At 47.9% G+C, this 22,588-nt stretch overlaps 1 protein-coding gene and 1 long non-coding RNA gene across 5 annotated transcripts in view; one reads left to right on the top strand and one right to left on the bottom strand.

The window, feature by feature from the left end:
* LOC129144931 (uncharacterized) overlaps positions 1-22,588 on the bottom strand; it is a 126,996-nt gene that overhangs the window by 52,553 nt on the left and 51,855 nt on the right. The gene's annotated exons all lie outside the window — the stretch shown is intronic.
* Positions 9,656-15,936, top strand: LOC119231364 (protein FAM205A-like). The gene is made up of 4 exons (XM_037493139.2): positions 9,656-9,893; positions 10,455-10,503; positions 10,978-11,038; positions 11,991-15,936. The coding sequence occupies exons 1-4, from the start codon at positions 9,699-9,701 to the stop codon at positions 15,706-15,708; spliced, it is 4,023 nt and encodes a 1,340-aa protein (XP_037349036.1). The 5' UTR covers positions 9,656-9,698; the 3' UTR covers positions 15,709-15,936.

Genomic DNA, 22,588 nt, shown 5'->3' with positions numbered 1-22,588 from the left:
TCTTAAGCTATCTCAGTTGTTAATGATATCACTGCAGTGGTTTATGAATAGTAGGTCTTTAAAGCAATTGTGACGAACTGAAGCCCATATCCACCAGTAACACAAACACACCTCTACTCCACAGTTTGCCACCCCCCCCAAAAAACACCCAACACTCTCCAGCCCTGACCACAGGCTCTAAGAGTACTTAGGTTCCTTTTACCTAAGGTAGCTCTGTTTTCTAGGCCATTTTTCTCTTCTGTAAAGGCAGAAAATGTAGAAATAAAACCTTAATATCAAAATCCAAACAAGATTCCACGTCATTTTGAAGTGATTTGCCTTTGATTTTGAGAGTAAAGTGAAGACATCACAGAATTAAGCTTAAGGAATGAGGTAAAAATTTTTACTGCTTACTGGAAGAGAGGGTCAAATCTGTATACAAAAAATGCCTTGATTAAAGGTGAGTGTTCTCAAATACCCAACATATGCAGAAGGAGTATTTGAAATAACACAATCAGCTCTAATTTCCAGAGAAAAGGGTGGTCGTGGTTGGTGACAGATAAAAACAAATGTCTGGGAAGTTCTGGGTAATATAGTAAGACACAGAAAGGAATGAGAGTATATAAAGTAGGAAAGAAAGATCAAACTGTTATGCTCACAGATGACATGACTGCCTATGTAGAAAGTGTGAACTGACAAAAACTAGAACTAAAAACTGATTATAGCAAGATTAAAGGAAGTATGGCTAATATGCTTATCTTTTACCATTGCTTTCCTTATACCAGCAATGAACAAGCAGAGTTTGAAATTAAAAACACATACCCATTTACTTTAAACCTCAAAAAAATTGGGGTATAAACCTAACAAAATGTGTACAAGAACTATGTGTGGAAACTACAAAATTCTGATGAATGCTATCAAAGGATAACTAGATATTTCATGTTCAAGAAAAGGAAGACTCAATGAGATGTCAGTTCTTCTCTATTTATAGATTTTAATGCAATCCCAATTAAAATCCCAGCAACTTATTTTGTAGACATAAAAAAAACCTGAAGAAGCAAAAGACCCAGAAAAAACAACTCAATTTTTGAGGAGCAAGTCAAAGGAATGAAAGGTCTAGCAGGGCCACCTGGCTGTCTGACCTGGAAGACATGAAAGCATATGGCAGCCTGGATCTTTCCTTGGTACTGTTGCAGCCAAGAAGGTTGTCCATATATGTAAGGTAGTATAATATACATAGCAACCTGCATGTGTGTGTGTGTGTTTGTACAAAATGCATACTTTCTCAGACAACCTGCTTATTTATAGAGGCAAAGTGGGAGGAGGAGGATGCTTGACAGCAGGTGGGGAGAAAGAAGGAATCTGAAGGCAGTTTAGAAATCTTTATAAGGATAAATAAGAAAGTCTGAGGAGCAGCCTCTTAATTGGCCACAGCCAGAGGTCTCTCATCCTACTATATCAAATGCGAATGAAAAGATAAGCTTTTGATTTCCTTTGATTCTTGACATGACAGTGACAACTTTTTGGGAAAGAACCAAAAATAAGTAAAGGTAATCTCCTGAGAAGTAAGAGGCTTCATTGTATATCAACAAAGTAAAAGAAACCTAAAAGGCAAGATGGATAGAAGCAATCAAAAAGCGGTCAAAAGGAGGAAAAGGAAATCAGGAGAAGAAAGTGTGGGATCCCCGGCCTTCCTTGTTCTCAGTGCGATTGTCTCGGTGCCTGAAGTTCTTGCAGGTCAGCTAAACATACGGACAGGCAGGGGGCCTCTCACCAAGGCAAAAGTCCTGGTATGAGGAACATGCCAGGAAAAGAGTATCTGTTGAAAACTGCAGCTAGATATTATGGCCAGATTAGAAAGATCAGCGAACATACCTTACTGGTAAAGATTAACAGAAAGTTAGGTAAGAAGAGAGAAAATAAATAAATAAATCATCCTGTAGAGAACAGCGATAATATGCTTTGACTAGTGAGAACAATGGAGTCCCCAGGCAATAGCCCCTGGTCACTACTCTGTAGCTTGCACCAGACAGTAACGCATGCCCATAAGGCAGCCCCACGCATGTGCATTCCCTACACGCTTGCCCATAAATACGATGCTGCCTTTGGATCAGGGCTGCACCTTACTTTCTGGTGTAGCGCCTCTAGGCTTCTCATTGCCCCAACCTGTTTTGGACTTTGAGTAACCTCTCTCATCCCTCACCTTTCCCAATGCTGCTGCTCTGGCAGGGAGCTGGAAAGCACATCTAGGTGGTATCCAAGCTGTTTTCTATCCCGGTTGAATGATTGCTGCATCAATGACTGGACAACAGAAAATGTTTGAGATCACAGTGTCATTATCTTTCACTCAAAATGGGTCAGAAAGAATAATCAGGTCAAATCTTCAGAACTCAGTTCTAGAAACTACAGAGTCACCAGTTCATAATATCCACTTTGCTTCCTCAGAGGTGGAACCTGAATGGTGAGTCAGGGCTAGCAGGGATGAAACAGGCCACACAGATAGTAAACTACAGGTGATTCCTAAGACCTAAAAGCAACTACAAAATTTTGGAACTTAACCAGTTTCTACAACATAAAACTGCAATTACCAAAATCAAAAATTATCTACATTTAAGCTAAGTCCTGTGGCCTACCATATAGGCAGGCAGCTGCCCTGACGGCACATGTAGGATTCTTGAAAAAGATTCTGTCCTGGGTTTGAACTGGAGGTTTAGCATGAGCAGTGTCTGCACTGCACATAAGGGTGAAACTTTTCAAGGTGGTTGAGAATCGCCTTCTGAAAGCATATGCCTAAATGATTGTGTGAGATCCTCAGGGAAAGCCACATACTTAAGATAAAAAGTGGAAGATCAGCAGAACCACAGTCTGCAAAAAATGCAGGCTGCATATACCAACACCCTAAGCTCACTGCACATCTGGGTGTTAACCCAATGAGACTGTAAGCATAATCAAAACAAGAGACTCTTTTTACCCATTCCATGAGACTCCTGTTCTTTAAGAAAATCCAAGCCTGTTCTATAGGGACTGATGTTGCTTTAATAATTCAGCACCTCCCCACAGTGCTTTTGGATCCTATTCCTTGCCAATATAGTCAGTCATTTGGCAGTAGTCTATATGTTATTTTTAGTTTCTGATCCAGTGTCTCTCCAGTCATCCCTGTTTATCCAGTGCAACAGCACTGGTTTCAGCCCAGGAAAACATGGCCACCCTAAATTAACTGAGTTATTTTGAGGTTTCCAAGGATTGAGACTGAGTCTTCCTGGACTCAGTTCAAGAGAATGAGGCAAGAGGGAAGTCCTTCGGCTGTTTATTGTTTACTGAAAGCCCACAAGCTATAATAGACATTAGGCCCAAATTATAGCTTGATCTTTAGCCTCTGAGGGCCTGGCTGAATCTTCATGAAAAACTACAATGCAGACTTTCCACAGAAGCAGAGCAACAGTTAAGGGACATTACACCCTCAGTGACTGGCTGGTGTGACTGCACTTAGCAAGCAGGGCTTTTTGGCAAGATGGAGAGGCACTCCCCTTTCTCTGCTCTGGGCCCCTGAAACAGAGATTCAGTCTATGTAATGCACTCATTATACTCATATTATCACCATTCACTTGTTTGCGGATCCCACAAACATTTACTGAGTGCAGCCTAAATGAAACCTCAGTCTGCCTGTAGCATGCAGTAAGAATGTGTGTGTAAGGGGCATATGTGGAAGATTTTTCAAAAGGTGTTACATCAGTTAAATCTCAAAAAATGGAGTAAGAGTTTCTATAATGGAAACAGGAGAGTCGTTCTAAAAGGAGGTAAAAGCACAAAGACAGGCACATAGATTTACAGAGACCCTAATGGGGCTCAGTCAGTATGTAACCAGACAGTACTCGGTACTTGGTAGAAAGACAAGGAAAGTTGTTTTCACATAGAATTACCATTAGCCTGAGGAATTGCTGATAAATCATACGCTTAAAGTGATTAGAGGGAAATATGTCCTTGGATTTCAGGCTTTAAAAATAAACTATTTCATAAAACTGGATTTTCTGAGGTTAGTGTGGTAGGCAGCCTCTCAGATGGTTCCCACTGAGTCCTGTCTCTTATATTCATGGCATTATATAATCCTCTCTAGGACCTTGCTTCTGATCCAAGAATATGGCAACATTTAGGGGTATCACCTTCCATTATTAGGCTAAAATGATTATTTCCAACTTGTTAGTCAATTCTATTGTCTTGTTGGTGTGCACAGCCCTAGGAAGTAAGCTGTCAAGTTAGAAAGTCCCATGTGGCAGGGCACAGGGTGGCCTATGGCAAACAGCCTGTAGGGGGAACTCACACTCAGTCTAAAATATTCTGAGGAACTGAATTCTGCCAACAACCACAGAGTGAGCTTAGAAGTAGATCACCAATTGGAACTACAGATGTGACTGCCCCTAGTCTGACATCTTGATTTGGGCCTTATAAGAGATCATGAGGCAGAGGATCCAGTTAAGTTATGCCTGAAGTCTTGACTCACAGGTTCTATTAGACAGTAAGTATGTGCTGTTGTAACTGACTATGTTTTGGGATAACTTGTTATGCAGCAATAGTAATGCTGACAAGAGGTGGGGAAGTTCCAGGGCTTTCAATGCATATGTTGCAGTTCCGGCAAAGGCCACAACAGTCCTGTGCCTCAACAATTCTCTAGCAAAGTGTGTGTTCAAATTCTTTCCTCTTTTTTTTTTTTTTAAAGATTTTATTTATTTTTGCGTAGAAGAATTGGAGTACAGGCCAGAGGTGTGGGGGTGAGAGGATTCATTGGAGACAGAGTGGGGAGCAGAACAGGTGGATCTACTAAAATATACTGCTATGGGGAGCAGCGGTTTGAGACAGGAGAGGTCTGCTGTGCCATGTGGGTCAGCTCCCTGGCTGGAGATCAAACTCAGGCTGTAGTGGTGATAAGTAGTGGTGGTAACACTGAGACGTAGCCCTCTTTCCTATTTTAAACTGGGATGTTTGCTTGCTTATTACTGAGTTTTGTGTGTGTGTGTGTGTGTGTGTGTGTGTATTTCCCGATATATGACAGGCAAATATTTTCTCCCACTATGTGACTCATGAGCAGTGTCTGCACTTAACACTGTCCTTTAGACAGTAGAGCTTAAAAATTTCGAGAAGTGCAGTTTATCCATTTTGTCTTGTATGGGCCATATTTTGGAGTTATATATAAGAAATCTTCACCAAACACAATGTCATGAATTTTCTTCTATAAATTACATTCAATCTATGAGTCATGAATCATTTTGAATAAGTTTTTATACATGACGTAAAGAAGGGACTGAAATTCATTTCTGGAAATTGATAACCAATTATTCTAGCACCATTTGTTGCAAAGACTTTACTCCTTTGTTGAAAATCAACTGTCCATACATGAATGGTCTACATCTAGATTCTCTATTCTGTTCCATTGATCTGTTTGTCTATCTTTATGCCAGTGCCAAATTGCTTTATTGCTGTAGCATTATAGTAAACCTTGAAGTCACTTAGCATTAATCTTCAAACTTTATTTTTGCATTATTGTTTTGATTGTCGTGGGTCCTGTATCCATATGCATTTTAGAATGAGCTTGACAATTTCTCAAGAAAAAAAATACTTGCTTGAATTTTTATTGGGGTTGCATTTAACATCTAAATCATTTAGGGGAGGGCCTCCCCGGTGGCGCAGTGGTTGAGCGCTGAGTTGCGAAGCTGCCCACAGCCTCTGCAGCACTGCCGGCTGCTCCCGGGCCACCAGAGGAGGGTCCCACATGGTGTGCAGACCTCTCCTGCCGCCCGCTGCTCCCCTCAGCAGTGTACTTTGGTCCTTCTGCCTGCTCTGTTCCCTGCACTGGCTCTGGTGAGTTCTCTCACCCTCCCACGCTTCTGACTGTACCCAGTGCTTGTATAAATAAATAAAAAAAAAAAATCTTTAATAAATAAATAAATAATTTAGGGGAGAGGTGACATTATAAAATAGTGTGGAATCTGCAAAAGTTATTAGAACTATAAATGAATTTAGCAAGCCTATACCATATAAAGATGATATATAAATTCAACTGTATTTCTGTTTACTAGTGATAATTGGAAATCATTTTTTTAATCAATACCTTAAGAAATAGCTTAAAAATACTTAAGGATAAATCTATCCAAAAATGCAAGACCATTGCACTGCATCTATAAAACACTGATGAAATTAAAGGAGACCTTAACACATGTAGAGCAAGATCTTGTTTATAGGTCAAAAGACTCAATGTTATTATTATTTCACCAATTATGATGTTAGACATCAAGCAGCAAATCACGGCGATCACTGAGAAATGGGATATCGATGAGGTGACCCCTACACTGGTGTCATCTTATTATGTAGACAAAGTTCCCTGGTCATGGTGCAGGCAGGAGGGACCTCAGTAGAACTCAGCAGTCTACAACTTGAGAAGATGGGGCTGGGAGTCAGAAAAAGCTGAGACAGAAATTTCAGGGCTGAGTATTTGAGAAGAGAAAGCTGGAGACCCTCCCTGAAGAGTCACCCCTCAAGTATTCATCAGATGATGGGTTGATACATGCCTGTGAGAAAAGTACCTGCAATGGGACTTTTTGAAAAATCTGAAAAGATATTAAGGGAATAATCAGGTGTCACATGCAGACAGAGGGCCTGTTCCAACAGCCAAAGTAGAAAATCTCACAGTAAGTGGAATACCGGGTAGAGTACAAAGAAAAGTCTTGCCTTGGTAGTGAGAAAAAATAATCCTGAACTAAAAGTTATTGGGATCTACCTAATAAAACTTACAAGGAATACCTGAAAAGATCAAGCTGTCTCCCAAGTAGCTTAACTATTGTGAAATGAAGCTCAAAAATACAGAGAGACATGGTAGGCTAGGACACACTGTCCAGAGACATCAAAAGCGGACACATCTAATACTATCTTGGAGCCCTGGAGAATAGTCAAAGGCCTTAAGACGCAAGCAAATGTCCAAACAAGAGAAAGTCATACTCTAGGATGTTTCCTAATGCTTTGACTCACCTCCCCAGTGAAGTATTGGACTGTAGGAAACAACAGTCCAGGTCCCAGTTCCTTCTGCTGAACCAAAGAACAGAAAAGACCTTATTTGAATATTCTGCTTATCTTGGGGCTGCCTATTTCTGCCTTCCCCTATTCAGATCACAGGCAGAAGCAGTGAGCTCAAAAACAAACAACAAAAAGCTACAGAGGGACCACAGACCTCCTGGCAAAGACGTGGAGACTTAAGATCTATCAGCAGAGATCCCAAGGGGAAGCTGGGGTGCGACCACTAGGGAGACTGAGACATTCAAAAAGCAGCAACGTATACAAGGGGGAATGATAATGCATTATATAAGCCCAGTCATGACAGATGTACAGAAAGACATGAGAAGACCTTAACATTTACCTCAAGCTGATCCCTAGGTTCAGAGATGCCTAGTTAATTTGTGAAGGATTGCCTTGGCATAGAGCCCATTTGCGCAGAGATAGGTGGCTTTTTTTTAATTTCCAATCTTATTTTTTAAATCAAAAGGGATAAAAATAATAGGAGAACATGGTTTATTTACGGAAAGAAAATGGACAGCAATTGTCCCTGAAGAAGCACAGGCATTGGATTTACTAAACAAAGACATTAAAACAAGTATATTAAATATATTCAAAGAACTAAAGGAAAACAGAAGAAAAAATATATGAAAATGAGATTATCAACAAAGAGAAATTATAAAAAGAAACCTAATGAAAATTCTAGAGCTGACAATAAATAAATGGAAAGATTCACTAGAGAGGTTCAATAGCAGATTTGTGCAACAAGGATTGGCAGACTTAAAGATAGGACATTTGAAATTATCTAGTCTGACAGCAAAAAGAAAAAAAATGCTTACTCCCTAAGATCAATAACAAAGCAAGGATGTCTGCTCTCTACCATTATAAAGTTCTAGCAAGTTCAACAAAATAAGAAATAAAAAGCCTTTTTATTGAAAAAGACATATTGACATATAATATTGTCATTAATTTGGAAAAAACTAAATAGTGAATTTAACAATATCACAATATTTAAGATAAATATTCAAAAGTAAATTCTAAAATTAAAATGTCTTTTACTCAGGAGCCCTCCCTGACCACTCTGATCTGCATTATGCTTTCTTTCCTCTGAATTGGGATGTTTATTGCCTGGGACCCACAACTGAGTATATATTTCTATTTACTCTAGATCGATCACTCTTGTCTCATGCGTGATAGTCTTATCTCAGAAACAGTCGCCTAAATATCTTGAGAGCAGGAAGACAACGTGACTCAAATGTCTTTAGACCCTTGACACAGGCCCACCTTAGGGAAGAGCACAGAGTGAGGCCTCACCGGCCAGCTGGGTGGAGGGCCAGGTCCCAGAGAAGGGCCAAAGAGGCTCTTCAGAGACTCTCAGTCAAGAATGTCATGACTTGAGCAACTGTGCCGAGGGCAAGACTCCCTCAGGGAAAATCACAAATCCTGGGATATCGAAATCGTAATATCCACGGTGGCCAAGGAGGTAAAATCCACATCAGCAGTCAAGGCGTAGAGAGATCGGTCTTGGGTTGACTGGAAACGCCTGTCCTGCCTAAAAGTTATCAGAATGCAGCTGAACAACAACAAAACCCTCCCCGGTAAAGAGCACGCACGCAGAGCAGGTAAGGAGATCCCCAAGCAACAGTTACTTTCTCACCCTCAGGTGGAGGTGGCGGCTCATCTCTACAGAAAATCATGAGGACAGCAGGGCGCTGTCTCCTGTGTAGGGAAGCTCTGGAAAACAAAATGTGGACAGCACTCCAGAAGTGAGCCCTGCCCACATGCCCCATGGAAGGCAGTATTTAGTCACTTCCCACGCAGAGGTTTACTTCTTCTAGAGGTTTAAATTTAAAAACAGGGGCCTCCCTGGTGATGCAAGGGATTAAGCACCACGCTATGAAGCAATCGACAGCCTCTGCAGCACAAGTTCGATCCCCAGCCAGGGAGCAACTCACATGGCACAGCAGACCTCTCCTGACTCGCCCACTGCTCCCCTCAGCAGTGTGTTTCAGTCAATCTGCCTGTTCTGTTCCCCACTCTGTGTCTGGTGAATCCTCTCACCTCCTGCATCTCTGGCCTGTACCCCAGCTCTTGTAGACATAAAAAAATAAATATTTAAAAAAATAAATTTAAAAACGCTGCCACCTTGGCCTTTCCCTGCCACATCGGCCATGGTCCCCTTTATGTGCCTGTGGCGAGTGAACGCCATCCCCTGTGATATCAGAGCTCTCCATTTCCAGCCACAAGCAGACTCTGCCCTCGCTAAGCGCAGGTGCTTCCCTGATACACTTGCATACAGGCAGAGGAGCTGCACAAGGATTGTTTCGGCCACTCATCCTTAATGGGTGTCCCGATAAAACAGGCCCTAGGGATGGGTGACCAGAGTCGTCATGAAGGAGGTGTAAGTGTGATGAGGGAAGAGCAGACAGAATGGGAACACAGGCATCGCCTATGAGCGGACACCTTCAGTCCTAGGCTCTGTAACCCTTACAGAGAGTCAGGCATGCTCATCGACAGAGGACCACCGCATGAGCTTCCCAAGACACACAAAGGTCCTGGGCACTACACCAGTCTTGAGAAACAGAAGGGCTTTGTGATGCACACGGGTAGCCTGGTTCCGTCGTCTGGGAGGCGGGGAGGACAAAGGGGAGCACTGGGAGTCATAGGCACCGGGACCCTGAATGCCTAGACATAGGGATGTCTGGGCTCCTCGTGCTGATGAGGCTAAGACCATGTGGAGTCCGACTTTTCTTCCGTGGGATGGTGGATACCACTTGTATACCTACGGCTCCGTCTTACTTATGATCCTCATTATCTGGAAAGTGAAAAGGAGTTACCATGGATTGAGGCTGGAACCTAAAAAGTGCTGCTGCCAGGTAGGGAAACACTCTGATTGTGATGGAACTAAGTAAGCCTCAGAGGAGCTCAGTGCTGCTCCTCTTACCATGTCGAAATCACACCTTCATGGAGTCTAGAAAAACTTCCCTGCAATGTGTTCTAACTGCAAAATCAGATGCTCTATTTGGCTTAGGTGGAGACCTATTAAAAGGGCATTGGCCTGACAGTTGCAGACACCTGCCAATAGAGAGGCCTGCTCTGCTTAGTGCTCTACTAAGGCCTTTATAAGCAGGAGTCTAGGCTGTTAGCCTCACGCACCCTTTCATCTTCTCTGCTCTCTCTCTTCTTTCACTGTAAGCCTCACACAGTACTTCTACTTGGAATCACAGGGAGGGACAGAATTTGGGAGAACCCCAACTGACTCAGAGAGAGGAGACAGCGGAAATGCTGGGGTTAAAAAGATGGAGCACCAAGGGACAGTAAACGAAAGACAGTCAGAAAAAGAGAAGGAATTAGGACATGTTACTGCCTCTGACTCAGCTTGCACATGAGAAACAAAATGGTATCCCAGATTCACACCCCAACTTTTTGTCTTTAAGCGACACCGAAAAGTCAAGCAAAGGGCAAGAGATGCAGGAGCATCAAGAGGTAAAGTGCCAGTCTCTCCCCAAACCCATCCCTGTGGGCCACGTTCCCAGGGATCCTGTCCCACTATGGCCCCAGCTGCCAGGAGCCAGATGCTCTGACCACCTAAGGATTCAATTCCCAAATTCTCCCAGAAGATTCTCCGAGGTGGGAGGTCAGAACTAGGGAATGTTGCAAAATTCTGACCCAAGGGTGAGGGGTGAAGACGGCAGGCAAAAGCCCTTCGCTGCATCACTTACTAGTCTCCTGACTCTGTGACAGTCACTGCACCTCAGTCTTGCTAGGATGAAATGGGCCCCAGGCAGTGGCCCTGAGAGCAGCAAATGGGATGGGTGGGGAGCGCTTTGAAACCCCTTCCTCTGTGCACAGATGTGCCTCACACAGTGCCTGCTGGGATTTCAGCCCCCCCTGCTGCAAAGGCCTCTGGGCATCCCCGATCCTCACCTGCTCCAGTGACACTGTCTCCTGGTTTCTCAGCTAGGGGGTGTTCCAGGAAAGAAGCTGAGAAGCCAAGGGAGCTGCTCTCTGTCATGAAAAGGTGATCCCTGGCTCTTTGCAGTCCTCCAGCACCCACATGGCCTGTGCTGATTTCTCAGCTCAGTCTGGGGCAGGGGTGGGGAGGGATAAAGCTGGGAGGAGGTGAGCGCGGCTTGTGAAGGCAGCCAGGGCACGGGGATGAGACGTCTCCGAGGGGGGAGTGTGCACTTCTGCTCTGGACAGGGACACAGCAGGCCTGGAATCCAGGACCTGACTGGCATGTAATTAACAAGCAGCTCTACATGGGTTTGCACTCCCCACAGAAGGAGTTAAGTGAGCGCAGACAGAAGCCACCACCCTCATAGTCTCTTGACAGCAACACCCTTTCAGGCACAGTCCCCGGGACTCTGGCCGCATCAGCTGCCATCACCTGCTCTGGTTCTGTCTCCAGTGAAGTCACTTCCTGGGACGGCACTCAGACAGGAGCCTGTCACTCTAGCCTCTGCTTAAGGTCCACAGAATGGGGTTGGCTCTCAGGCGGTGTTGAGGACACAGCACCGGCCACAGGATGCAGAGTTCCCCCCAGGAACTCATTTCCCTCATGTTGGGAACTGAGCAGCAGGCTGTGGCCTCTCAGCCCCAAACGTGCATGGCTCTGGGTGTACCCAGTGACGATCCTGGAGATGCCCCATCAGCTACTCGCTGACTCCCCCATGTCCCTGGATCCCTTCTGCTGGCTCAGCTTGTCAGCAGGGCCACAGAGGACTCATCCCCCAGGCTCTGGGGCCCTGTGCTCCCTAGCTCCCTCCCTGCGGCCACGCCCACAAGCCCCAGGCCCTCACCAGCCATCCCTGTGCTGCCTAAAGTTTCCTGAAAAGAGTGGCTCAGACATGCTGGGAGTGTAGAGCCCAGGTCTGGGGCAGGGCAGGGCCAATCTCCAGAGCCCACGCGCCCAAGCAGGCAGACATGCAGACGTCACCCCATCGGTAATGGCTGGCGTGTTTCCCTTCCAGCCAGGACTGGCTTCCTCGGGAGGGAGGAGTGCGGCGGCTCCTGTGTGCGGATCCCTGCTGCAACACCTGCAATGCTGTGGCTCTGGACATCAAGCATCTGCTGGAGGGTGGGAGCCTGACCTGCCCCTGTTCAGTGGGGCCCCCTCAGGGCTCCCCTTGTCTAGACAGCATGGCCATGCCTAGTAAGCCTGTCGAGCAGTGTCCAGAGCACCAGGCCCACTGCTCCAAACAGCTCCCTCTCCCACTGTCAGCCCCCGTGGCGGCACAATTCTCCGACCAGAAATCCTTCACCCGGTCAATGGTCCAATCACCCACTGCAGTCAGCATCCACGATTACTGGACTGAACACCTCCAGCTGACGCAGCAAATTCAAGGGCCAGAGGTGCCCAGAGGACCAGAGAATATGTGCGTCTCCGTGTTGGAAGAGCCGAGGGCTCCAGTGACTCAGCAGCTGACGGGACAGACCAACTCCAGCCTCAGCTATGAGAACCAGGGGCAGCAGCCCATGAACTCCCAGGTCTCGCTGCTGACCGTCAACCAAGAGATCACCACCGCCACCCTGACAGATCCTGTCCCCTTGCACATGGACACTGTCCTCCCTGCCAACTCACCCATCCTTAGCCCTGACATCCAGAGGCTTCTTGAGGTACATGTGAAAAAATGGATGCACTTCCAGAGGTGGGGGCTCCCCAGGCGTGTGGAGGAGTCCATGAGGCAGCACATGCCCAACCCACCGCTGTTTTGCCAGCCTGAAAACAGCGAACCCGGTTCTCCCATCCACTGCGATAGTCCTAACTTCTCTGTTGAAAATTTGGGGACTGTTTCCTACCAGACCTGGGGCTCATGTCTGGCTGGCCAGGCCACCCAGGCCTTCTGGATCTCTGAGTGGGCCATCAACACCGCCGACCAAGGACACCGCTACCAGCAAGTCCCACACCATCTAGCCTTGCTGTCTCCAGCCCTTAAGGACTTAAGTGGCCCCTGTGCACTGCCTGGGCCACATGCCAGTGAGACAGTCGACCCCTGGCAGCAGAAATACAGCCAGCTGTTCTGTGGACTCCCTTCCTTGCACAGCGAGTCCCTGGTGGCCAACGTCCTGGGCTCTCCCGGCTTCTCACTCAAAAACAGCATGTCCAAGCTTCCCTTGAACGATCCTTTCCCCTTCAAGGAGCTCTCTTTCCTTCCCTTTCCCCCTAAAACTCCACCCCAGCCAGCCCCACCCCCTTACCCATCTTCCCCCAACCAGTCGGCTCCCTCTGACCACCCGCAAGCTCACACCAATATCCCATTTCTGACTCGGGCCGAGTGTGAGGCCTTGGAGTGGCACGTGCTACAGAGGCATCTGCAGCTTCAGTGGGGCTCGCCAGCTGTTTTCCAGAGGTCTCAGCATGCTCTGAGCCCCGCTCCACATAAGTCCTGGGACAGAGCCCCGTCTCCTGAGACACTGAAGACTTCCTGGCCAGGGCAGCCCGTCTCAGTCCTCACCAAGGACATCCTTCTCTTCCCGGAGCAAGCCCGCAGGCTGCTGGATTTCCACCTCCAGAGGCAGCTGATTCACAACCGCTGGGGGCTACCCCAGAAGATCCAGCAGTCCTTCCAGCTGCTCCTGTCCATCGACCAGCAGCCTCTAGCCTGGCGCAGCGCGGCGCTAGCCAGCGAGGGTGTCTCCCGAGAGCCCGCTGGCACTGTGGGCCCATTCCCGCCCTTCAAGGACCCAGTGCCAGTCCCTATGCCACACTTGTTTGCGCAGGCCCAGGAAATACTGCAGAACCACATCGACTCCAAGTGTGGACAGATTCAGCAGGAAAAGGTCCCGCTGGGTGTAGGTGGCTCCTGGGAATGCGAAACTCCCGGGGGCCAGACCTGCAGCCCAGAAAGTGAGCCCTCAGAGCTACAGGCAGCCAGTGACCCTGACCAGCCACAGAAGGACTCGCCTCTGGCGCCAGACCCAACGCCGCTTGATCAGCAGCAACAGGCTTCACCAGAAGTGGTCGCTGAACACCCTAAGGTGCCCCAAGCTCTGTCCAAAGGAGCCATTGAGAAACTGGAGACCACTTTGCGGCACAAGTATCTGGCCTTCTTGTCGGGGCTGCCTGCCCTCTATTATGTGGCCCTCTCCATGGCCATGACCCCAGAAACCGCTCCCCAAGATGAAGCCACAGACTCGGGGCCCAGGCCTGCCCAAACCCCACCAGCACCTCTGACTCAGATCACCTCGTCTGAAGAGCCGTGTCTGAGTCCCGAGCCGGGCTTCCAAGGTGCCGAGGAGACTAGTGAGGACGCGGCAGAGGAGGTCCAGGCTGAAGCGCACGTGGAAGAAACGGAGGAGCCGGAGCCTCTGGAAAGCCAGTCAGAGCCGCCGAGCCCCATCGTGAACAAACTCAACTTCCACCTCAGAAAGAAGACCCTAGAGATACAGCTAGGAATTCCCACGCGGGCAAAGGAATCCAGGGAACATGGTGGAGCAACCTCAGAGAATGCATCCACATGGGAGGCCCTCGCAAGTCCACACGACCAAAGGAACACGTCGCCGCAGGAGCTCCCCCTCCCACCAGACAGTCCTCGTACCCCAGATCCAGGACGGCTCAGCCCTCGAGGCCAGCTGGCCTCCCCGTTACAGGCAGGGCAGCAGAGCCAGACGCAGCCGAGTTCCAGAGCTTCATCCCCTGGCTCTGCCCACTGGGCCTCCAAGGTCGCGCAACCCACTGAGGACATGACCAAGGCGCAGGTGCTTTGTGTCCGGCTGGAGGCCGGTGTGAACGACGGCAGCCTGGAGAAGCCCTGGGGCCCTGAAGCCCAAAGCCCAGACAAGTGCACAGACTGGGCCCCAGCCCCAGAGGTGGCAGAGAAGAGAGAGAAGCCAGGGAAGCCCAAACCGGCGGGGGGTCACGGAGAAGGGGATGCGGGCCTCGCACTCTCCTCAACTAGAGAAGAAAACCCCCACGCCGAGGCCCCCAGTCCAGTGAGGACGCTTCTGAGCAGGACGCGCAGCAGCCTCTGGCGACGCAGCCATCGCTTTCACCTCGATGCTTCCTGCCCACCCAGTCCCCAGCATCGCCCTCTGCCCTGGCTCCCTGAGCAAGCTCCAAGAATGCCCGGGGCGGGGGAATCTGCGAAGGATGACCCGCCACACAGTCCAACCAAGGGCGGTGTCATCCTCAAGCCAGCAAGGATGCCTCAGAATGCCCGGCCTGTGGTGCCCCGGGCGTCGCAGGGCCCGCCCCTCCAGGGTAAGCTTCTGCCAGCCCAAACTTTGCAAGGGCAGCTTTTGCAGGGGCAGGTGATGCCAGTCCACAGCCACAAGAGGCCCAGCCTTCCAGAATCTGGCCTGAGAAATAAGATCAAGTCTTTTCTCAACTGTATTAACCCCAAGCCAAAAGCCAAAGGGCATGAGTACTCCATGCCCTCCACAGTGCCAACAGTGGCCCAAACCAGAAAAGGCAAAGCTGAAAAGATCCTGGCTCCAGCCAAAAGCCCCTTGGGGCACAGCAAGACACAGAAGATAAGAGGGGGCCCCAAGGCCACAGCTCTCCTCCCGGGGAAGCAAGCGGCCGCAGCCTGCTCAGGTGACCTCCTTTCCCCACACAGCAAGTTCCGGCACCGCCTCCGAACCCACTCCCGTAAGCCCCACTTGGCCTCGGTCCTGGGCCGCCCCCCATACTGCCCTCGGCATTGTCCCCAAGGGGTTAATGCCACCCAACCAGGGAACCCACCCTGACGCTCGGCTCACTTCGGAGGGGAACCTGGGCTGCTCCAGACTCCCCAACCAGGGATGTCTGCGTCCCTTGGAGAGGTTGCTACCGTCAGTTTTAGTAATGTGCGGGAGGGGCGACCCACTCCACCTCAAATACACTCTATTCTCTAAGCAAACAGTTGTCTTCTGCTCCTTCTCTCCGCCGTGCCAAGTTAAGGGAAGGCAACGAGGAAGCTAACATGTCCTCCCAAGCCAGGAAAGGAGCTTTACCCCACATGCAAGCTGACCGGCTGCCCCACACCTCCTCCAGCCCCATGTGCTTGTGGATGAGGACCTGAGCAGAGGGCAGCACTGACGACAAGTGGCCAGGAATGCCACAGGCTCAATTCACTGATGGCATCTATCTACGCCCCCAGCCTGGAGGGAAGGTTTTTAGAGCCGCTCCACAGTGCTCCAAGCTTGAAGAAGGGCTTTGCGTGCATTGAAAGCACAGAGTCACTATGACGGATGTCAGGTGCAGTAACAGACTCTCCCCCCTCTGTCCCCTGCCTTCTGTCAGTTACATCCTCTGGACAGCTGGTCTGGGCGGCTCGGCCTATATACCACGCCCGCTGCCTATCAGCTCGTGGAATGAGGCACAGAATGAAGATCACAGTAGGACATGGGGGCTTGTCCCCCACCCCAAAGGCAGGGAGGGCCTTGAGGGGCGCAGGAGGGAGCATGTCAATGAATCAGTTCTGAGTCCCCAGGACAGAAGCTGACATGTTCCCAACAATGGCATCATAAGAGAAAAAGCCCATTTGCTTCACATGCAAATGAATTAGTTGACAACCTAAGGTCCAAGAACGTTTAGGGCAGGGAGGGAATAACCTGAGTTTCAGTCAGTTGCCCACAGTGTAATGAAGAGCAGTGAGTGAAGCCTTGTTGTGTGAAGACAATGCAAATTCATTCAAAATGTCTAAACAGTCATCTGCTCCCCCACCAAACTCTTTTACAATGCCAGGGAAGGTATCACTTCAATCCATGTTTTTGCTTAGCCCAAACAGTAAGTCAGTCACTGGTTCTAATATGATGTCTCTCAACTTTGTACCTTTCTTCAATTTTTACTGCCTCTTCTTTATCAGTTTCTCTTCCATCCTTCCTGAAGACTAGAATATTGTCTGCTATCCCCAGGGCCTAAGAGGGTGGCTGGCACAGAGGCATACCTTAAGAGAACTTGAATCCCAATTCTAGGCTGGGTTGACAAACGATCATTACATGAGTGTGATGAGTGCTACTGAACAGGGGCTCCTGCCCCAGGAGGAAGTACTAAACTGAATGTGGACCCTGAGGGATCAGGATAAAAATGACTTTCTGTAGCATCTTAGATGCAACAATTAACATATATGAGCCCTACTGCATGCAAGGAACTATATAAACCACTATAAGGAACAAAACACCGACTTGCAAAATGGAGATTATGATCTCATGCAACAGACAGGCTCACATGTCCAAGATGTTTCTAATCCACATATTTACTTGGATGTACAATATTCATCTCAATTATAGAAAGGTTAATTCCTGCCTCCCCCTCCCCCACCCCACCATCACCTATCCTCACATACCAGATATGCTCCAATCGCTGCCCTTGCTACATCAGTTAATGGCAACTCCATCTTGCTGGTGGTTCAGATGCAAAACACTGGTGCCATATTTTTTCTTTAAATGAAATCCAACCCTTCAAAACCTTATTGTCTCTGTATTCAAAATGAATTCAGAACATGACCACTTCTCACCTCTTCTGCTTCTGTGATTACTGTAGTTGCATCACAACTAAACTCTCTACTTCTCTCAGACTGTATGGGTGCCTGAGGAGGATCCAAGCTATAGATGACAGGAAAGTGAGGAGAGAGAGAGAGAAGGAAAGAGAGAGAGGGAGAGAGAAGGAGGGAGAGAAATCCATGTATGTAAAATCATGATACTGTTAAAAATACCAAAAGTATGAGTATAAATGCAGGAGAGGTCTAAGGACCAGGTCTGGGACACTCCAATATTAAAAAATTGAGGGAAAAACTAGGACCCATAAGCACAGACTACCCAGTAAGCCAGGAGGAAAACCAGAAGAGTGTGGTATACCGGAAGCCAAGAGAGGAAGATATGCTCAGGTGAAAGTGGTCAAATACATGAAAGTTACCAACTGGTCAAGATGAAGCTCAGAGTTTATCATTAGATTTGGCAACACACGAATCATTCATGCCCTTTAAAATAATAGATTTGGGTGACTGGTGGAGGTAAAGGCATGACTGGAGAGGATTCAAGAGCGAATGGAAGAGCAAATGGTGACAGCAAATCTAATAAACTTCCTGAGGGAGTTCTGCTCCACAGAGGCACAGGAGCAGCACGACACAGGGCCACGGGAGTTGTTTACAAGTGTGTTGTGGATGGCCCCCTGAGAGGAACACATTGTGCTGCAGGAGAGCAAAGGGGGAACTCAGAGTAACACTGTGATGTGGAAGCAACAGAGCAGGAGAAAGCTCCTTGCCGAGGGGACGGTCTTAGCGAACTGCACAGACACTTCGATGGTAACAGAGAGATGGTGACATTAATGCTCATGAATTACTCAGAACTGAAGTGAGACTGGGTCCCCTGTATCTTTCACTGGGAATGTTCGATAATTTGCTATTTCAGGGAAATGTTTATCATGAATGGAAATACATGAAATTTTCTGAATCCCCTGGAATGAAGTGGGGAAACGCTGAAAGGCACGCTGAGATGGGAGCGACAGCTAAGAAACGTAAACCCCCTCCAAACTACATTCTATCCACACACTCCTTCACACACAAACTAATGTGTTTTCCAGCAGACCTGCTTTAGGCGGCCTCTCAAATTATTGCCAATAGCCTACTGACAAATTCCTAGAGCTCTTTCTTGCTTCCTGTCCAGTTTGCACTCCCACCCCCTGCCCCAGCACCACCAGAGAACAGGAGCACACTACCAGTAGTGGCCTTTATAGCCCGAGCCGCAGAATGGGTCACGTAACAGTGGCCATCACACTCATCTTCCCTTAGCCTGAGAAGGCACCTTCTCCTGTGAGCTAGGCTGGGGTAGGTATTATTCTCCTGGGAAGAATAGAGGAGCCCCAGGCCCTTAATGAGGCTATGGCAGGACAGCATTGCTTAAGGCTCTGCTTCTACTCAGAGTAATGTTAGGAATGAGTAAAATATTTGGGTCATCCCTTTCCCACTGGAAGGAAACTTCTGGCTGAAGTGGCCAGAGAATGATTTTGAGAAAGACAATAAACATGAACCAAACTACAACACAAGGAAAACATTGCAAAATCCTCCATCATGTGTTTTTACAAATGTCAGGCTAAATGTGTGACCCTTGGAGAGAGTGCAGATTCTAAGGTTAAAATCACAAGAATGGAATTGGAAAAATTCATGAGAGTTAGAATCCTAACTTTGACATCTGACAAAATACTTAACATTTCTGACCCCCAGTTTCTGATCTGGGGAAGGGGGATAACTAGGTCCACACCTAAAATTTCGGTTACGATGAAATAATTTGTTATTCCCAAAGTCGCGTCTCTGTTCTAGGCCTTCCCTCAGCTCCAACCACAAAAGCAACAGCCCGAGGGAAATTATTTTGCTCCAAAAACAATGCAAATTAATTCAAAGATTTCAAACACACTCCACCGCACCAAACTGTTTTCCAGCATCAGGGAGTTGTGTCACTACACATCCACATTTTTGCTCAGACCATACATCGAGTCACTCACTGGGTTCTAATTATATCATGTCTCACCTTGGCCTCCTTCCTCTATTTTTACTGTGTCTGCATATAGTTCCGTTTATAATTCTTTCTTTCCTAAATAATTACAATAGTTTCTCATGACCCAAGGGTTTAGGATAATGTCTAGCACATAGTAATACCTTAACAGTACTTTAATCCAAAGTCTAGACAGAGGAGGGATAAATCATTACATCAATGTGATGAGTGCTGTGACGTGTGGGGGACCTGCCATACAAGGAAGTATCAGTTGATAAAGATCCTAGGGTCGCAAAGAAGTCACAAAAATGACCTTGAGCAGCACTCTCATTCAACAATTAAAATATGAGTGCTAACTATGTGCCAGGAACCGTGCCAGACACAATAACCAACAAGGCCTCGCCTCCAAGGAGATCCAAGGAGATCGTGATCTTATGGGGTAGACAGCCTTATATGCCCAAATAGTCTAATCAACATGTACACCTGGATGTTCATAGTCATCTCAAAGGTAAACTCCTGATTCCCTGCCCTCCCACCTGCCAAGCACACATACCAAGTCTGCTCGAATTACAGTATTTCCCACATTAGTTAATGGTAACTCTCTTGTACCAGTCGTTTAGGCCAAAATGTCATCCATGTTTTATCTCTCACAGTCTGTATCCAACCCATCAGAAAATCCTATTGTCTCTACCACCAAAATGAATTCAGAGCAAGACCACTTCTCACTCCCTCTGCTGCTGTGGTTATTGCAACAACATCATACCAAATCTCAAAAATTCTTTCTGAGGCCATAGCTCCAACAGTCTATTCTCAACACATAAGCCTGGTTGTGCTCGGGAGGGTCCTGGCTACAGGGGATGGATGCATGCATGCATGCAAGCATCCATGCATGCATGCATGGGTTGATGTGTGTAAAACAATGAGACAAGATCAAAAAGAATGAACATAAATAAAAGAGATCGAAGATCAGGGCTCTGAGACATCACAACAATAAGGAACTGGGGGACAGGAGAGGAAACATTAAGCAGAGGAGACAAAATAAGCAAAGGAGGAAGAAGTAAAACAAGAAGAGTATGGTCTACTAGCAGCCAAGAAAGGAAACTGCTGCAAGGAAAAGTGAACAATTGCATAAAAACATTGCAAATTGTCAAGATAAGAGCAGGCTTCAGGGTTGACCATCAGATCTAGAAACACAAAAATCATCATGGCCTGAGAACAGACTTGGATGAAGAAGACATGACTGGAGTGGATTCAAAAGAGAATGTAAGGAAAACAACTGGTGATAGCCAATGCAATCACTCCAAGGAGGGTTGTTCCACAGAAGTGTAGAAAATCGAGTAAATAGCAATCAGATGAAGTGGGATGTTTAGAGGTTTTCTTTTTGTTTTGAGGCGACAGATTATGGCATGGTAGATGCTGATGGGAATGATGCAGTCAGGAGGGATAAAATGATGACGTGACAGGTCTTAACCAAAAGTGCAGGATTAATGTGGTATACAGGTAGCAAATGCCAAAATCCAGGAATAGGACTGGCTGAAAGCATTGACACTTCACTGGTGGAAAGTAGAGAGAAGGCAGCATTAATGAGGGAGGACACAGTGGCTTAGATGAACAGTTTCTCTTACTTGGGAAAGAGTGTGGGAAGGGGTGAGGGAAGAGCTGGGAAGGAATTATAGCTGGGGTAGGTGAGAAGTCTAAAGAACAAAAGAGAGCAACAGGTGGAGATGTATCTGGAGGTTACCATGGACCTTACTACTGAGCCCAAGAGGTGGCTGTCAACAAGAGGCCAGATGGACATAGAAAGGTCACGGATGCCAATCACTTGTGCAGAGAAGCTCTTTGAAGACTGCTGCAGTGGGAGACACTACAGACAAGTTCTACACACGTGGAGAGTGAGGCATAAGGTTACAGTGACAAACAGGGCAGGTTTGGCACCTTGTAGAGTAAAAGACCAGGGAGGCTGAGGTGGGAAGAAAGAAATGGGAAGCAGACAAGCTCTAATAGACGGGATGGGTATCTTTTTCATCACTTTCTCTCTCTCAGAAGCAGCACCTCTGTATTCCCACCTCTGACCTTCCACAGAGGAGCCAAGACTTGAAAGCAGTGCCGTAGTTTCCTCATGCTGGGGCATGGGCTGTGGGTGCCCTGTCTCTGACTCCTGAGGAAATCCAGGATGACTCACCATCCCAGCTCTTCCTCTGACAGGGCCCAGCACTTAGCACAACGTGTCCACTGCAAGCAGGAGGCATAAACACGAGGACGGGAAGAAGCACGACTGCCTCCCTCCTCTCAGTGGTGACTCGGTGCCTACGGGGTGGGAGCCCAGCCCTGCTGTGGCCTCCATACCAGGAGGCACAGGGTCAGGCCTGATGAGCCAACATCCTCCAGGTGTTTTCCTAAAAACAGCCCGAAACACCAAAGGAGGTCTCGTGACAGGTACAACCCCCTGCCCGCAGGGAGCTGGGCAGAGAGCCAGAGCAGAGAGGGGAGGAGGCCCAGAATGAAGGGAATGAGCCAGCGTGTCAGGTGGGAAGCCGAGGTGAATGTGCACACATCCTGGCCCAGGGGTTCCTTCCCATGGACGAGCTGCCCCGCGCCAGCTCTGGCCACGGCGCCCACCAGGTCCCACGACTAAGGGCCTGGGCAGAAAGAGGGGTTGGAAGCAAAACCTTCAGGATTCTGAACCCTCACTCAGCCAAGCGCTGAGAGAAGACGCGGGAGGCACATCCCATAATTCTGGTACAACACCCACCCCTGGCTCCCCTGAGGCTACAGAGGTAAAATAAGAAGGAAACAAAGACCTCAGGGCAGGCACAAAAAGAATTTACCCTCCAGAATTGGTGGGATTTGCTCGGAATGTCAGGATGCTTGCTTGGGAACTCTGGAGCTCACCCCTGAACCCCTGAGGTATCATCTCCTCATGGTAAATGCCTCTGGCTTCCTGGGCTCTGCAGAGGCACCTCAGGAGTCTATGCAGGGAATTTCAGGCAGCTACCCCCGGAGTGAGGAGCGCCCCTTCTCCCCAAGTCACTCATCTTGTTAAACGCTGAGTCCTAAAGGCCAGGGACCAGGTGCCTCATGAGTGCACCTGTGGGCCACAGCCCCAGGGGGAGGGGAGTGAGTTCAGATGAGCTCAGGGGCGAGTCCTATGGGACCT

This window comes from Talpa occidentalis, unplaced genomic scaffold (genome assembly GCF_014898055.3).
Source record: "Talpa occidentalis isolate TD23 unplaced genomic scaffold, MPIMG_talOcc4v2.1 talOcc4.7, whole genome shotgun sequence".
NCBI classification, from domain to species: Eukaryota; Metazoa; Chordata; class Mammalia; order Eulipotyphla; family Talpidae; genus Talpa; species Talpa occidentalis.
Note: the sequence above shows the minus strand (reverse complement) of the source record. Positions and strands in the feature narration are given on the sequence as shown.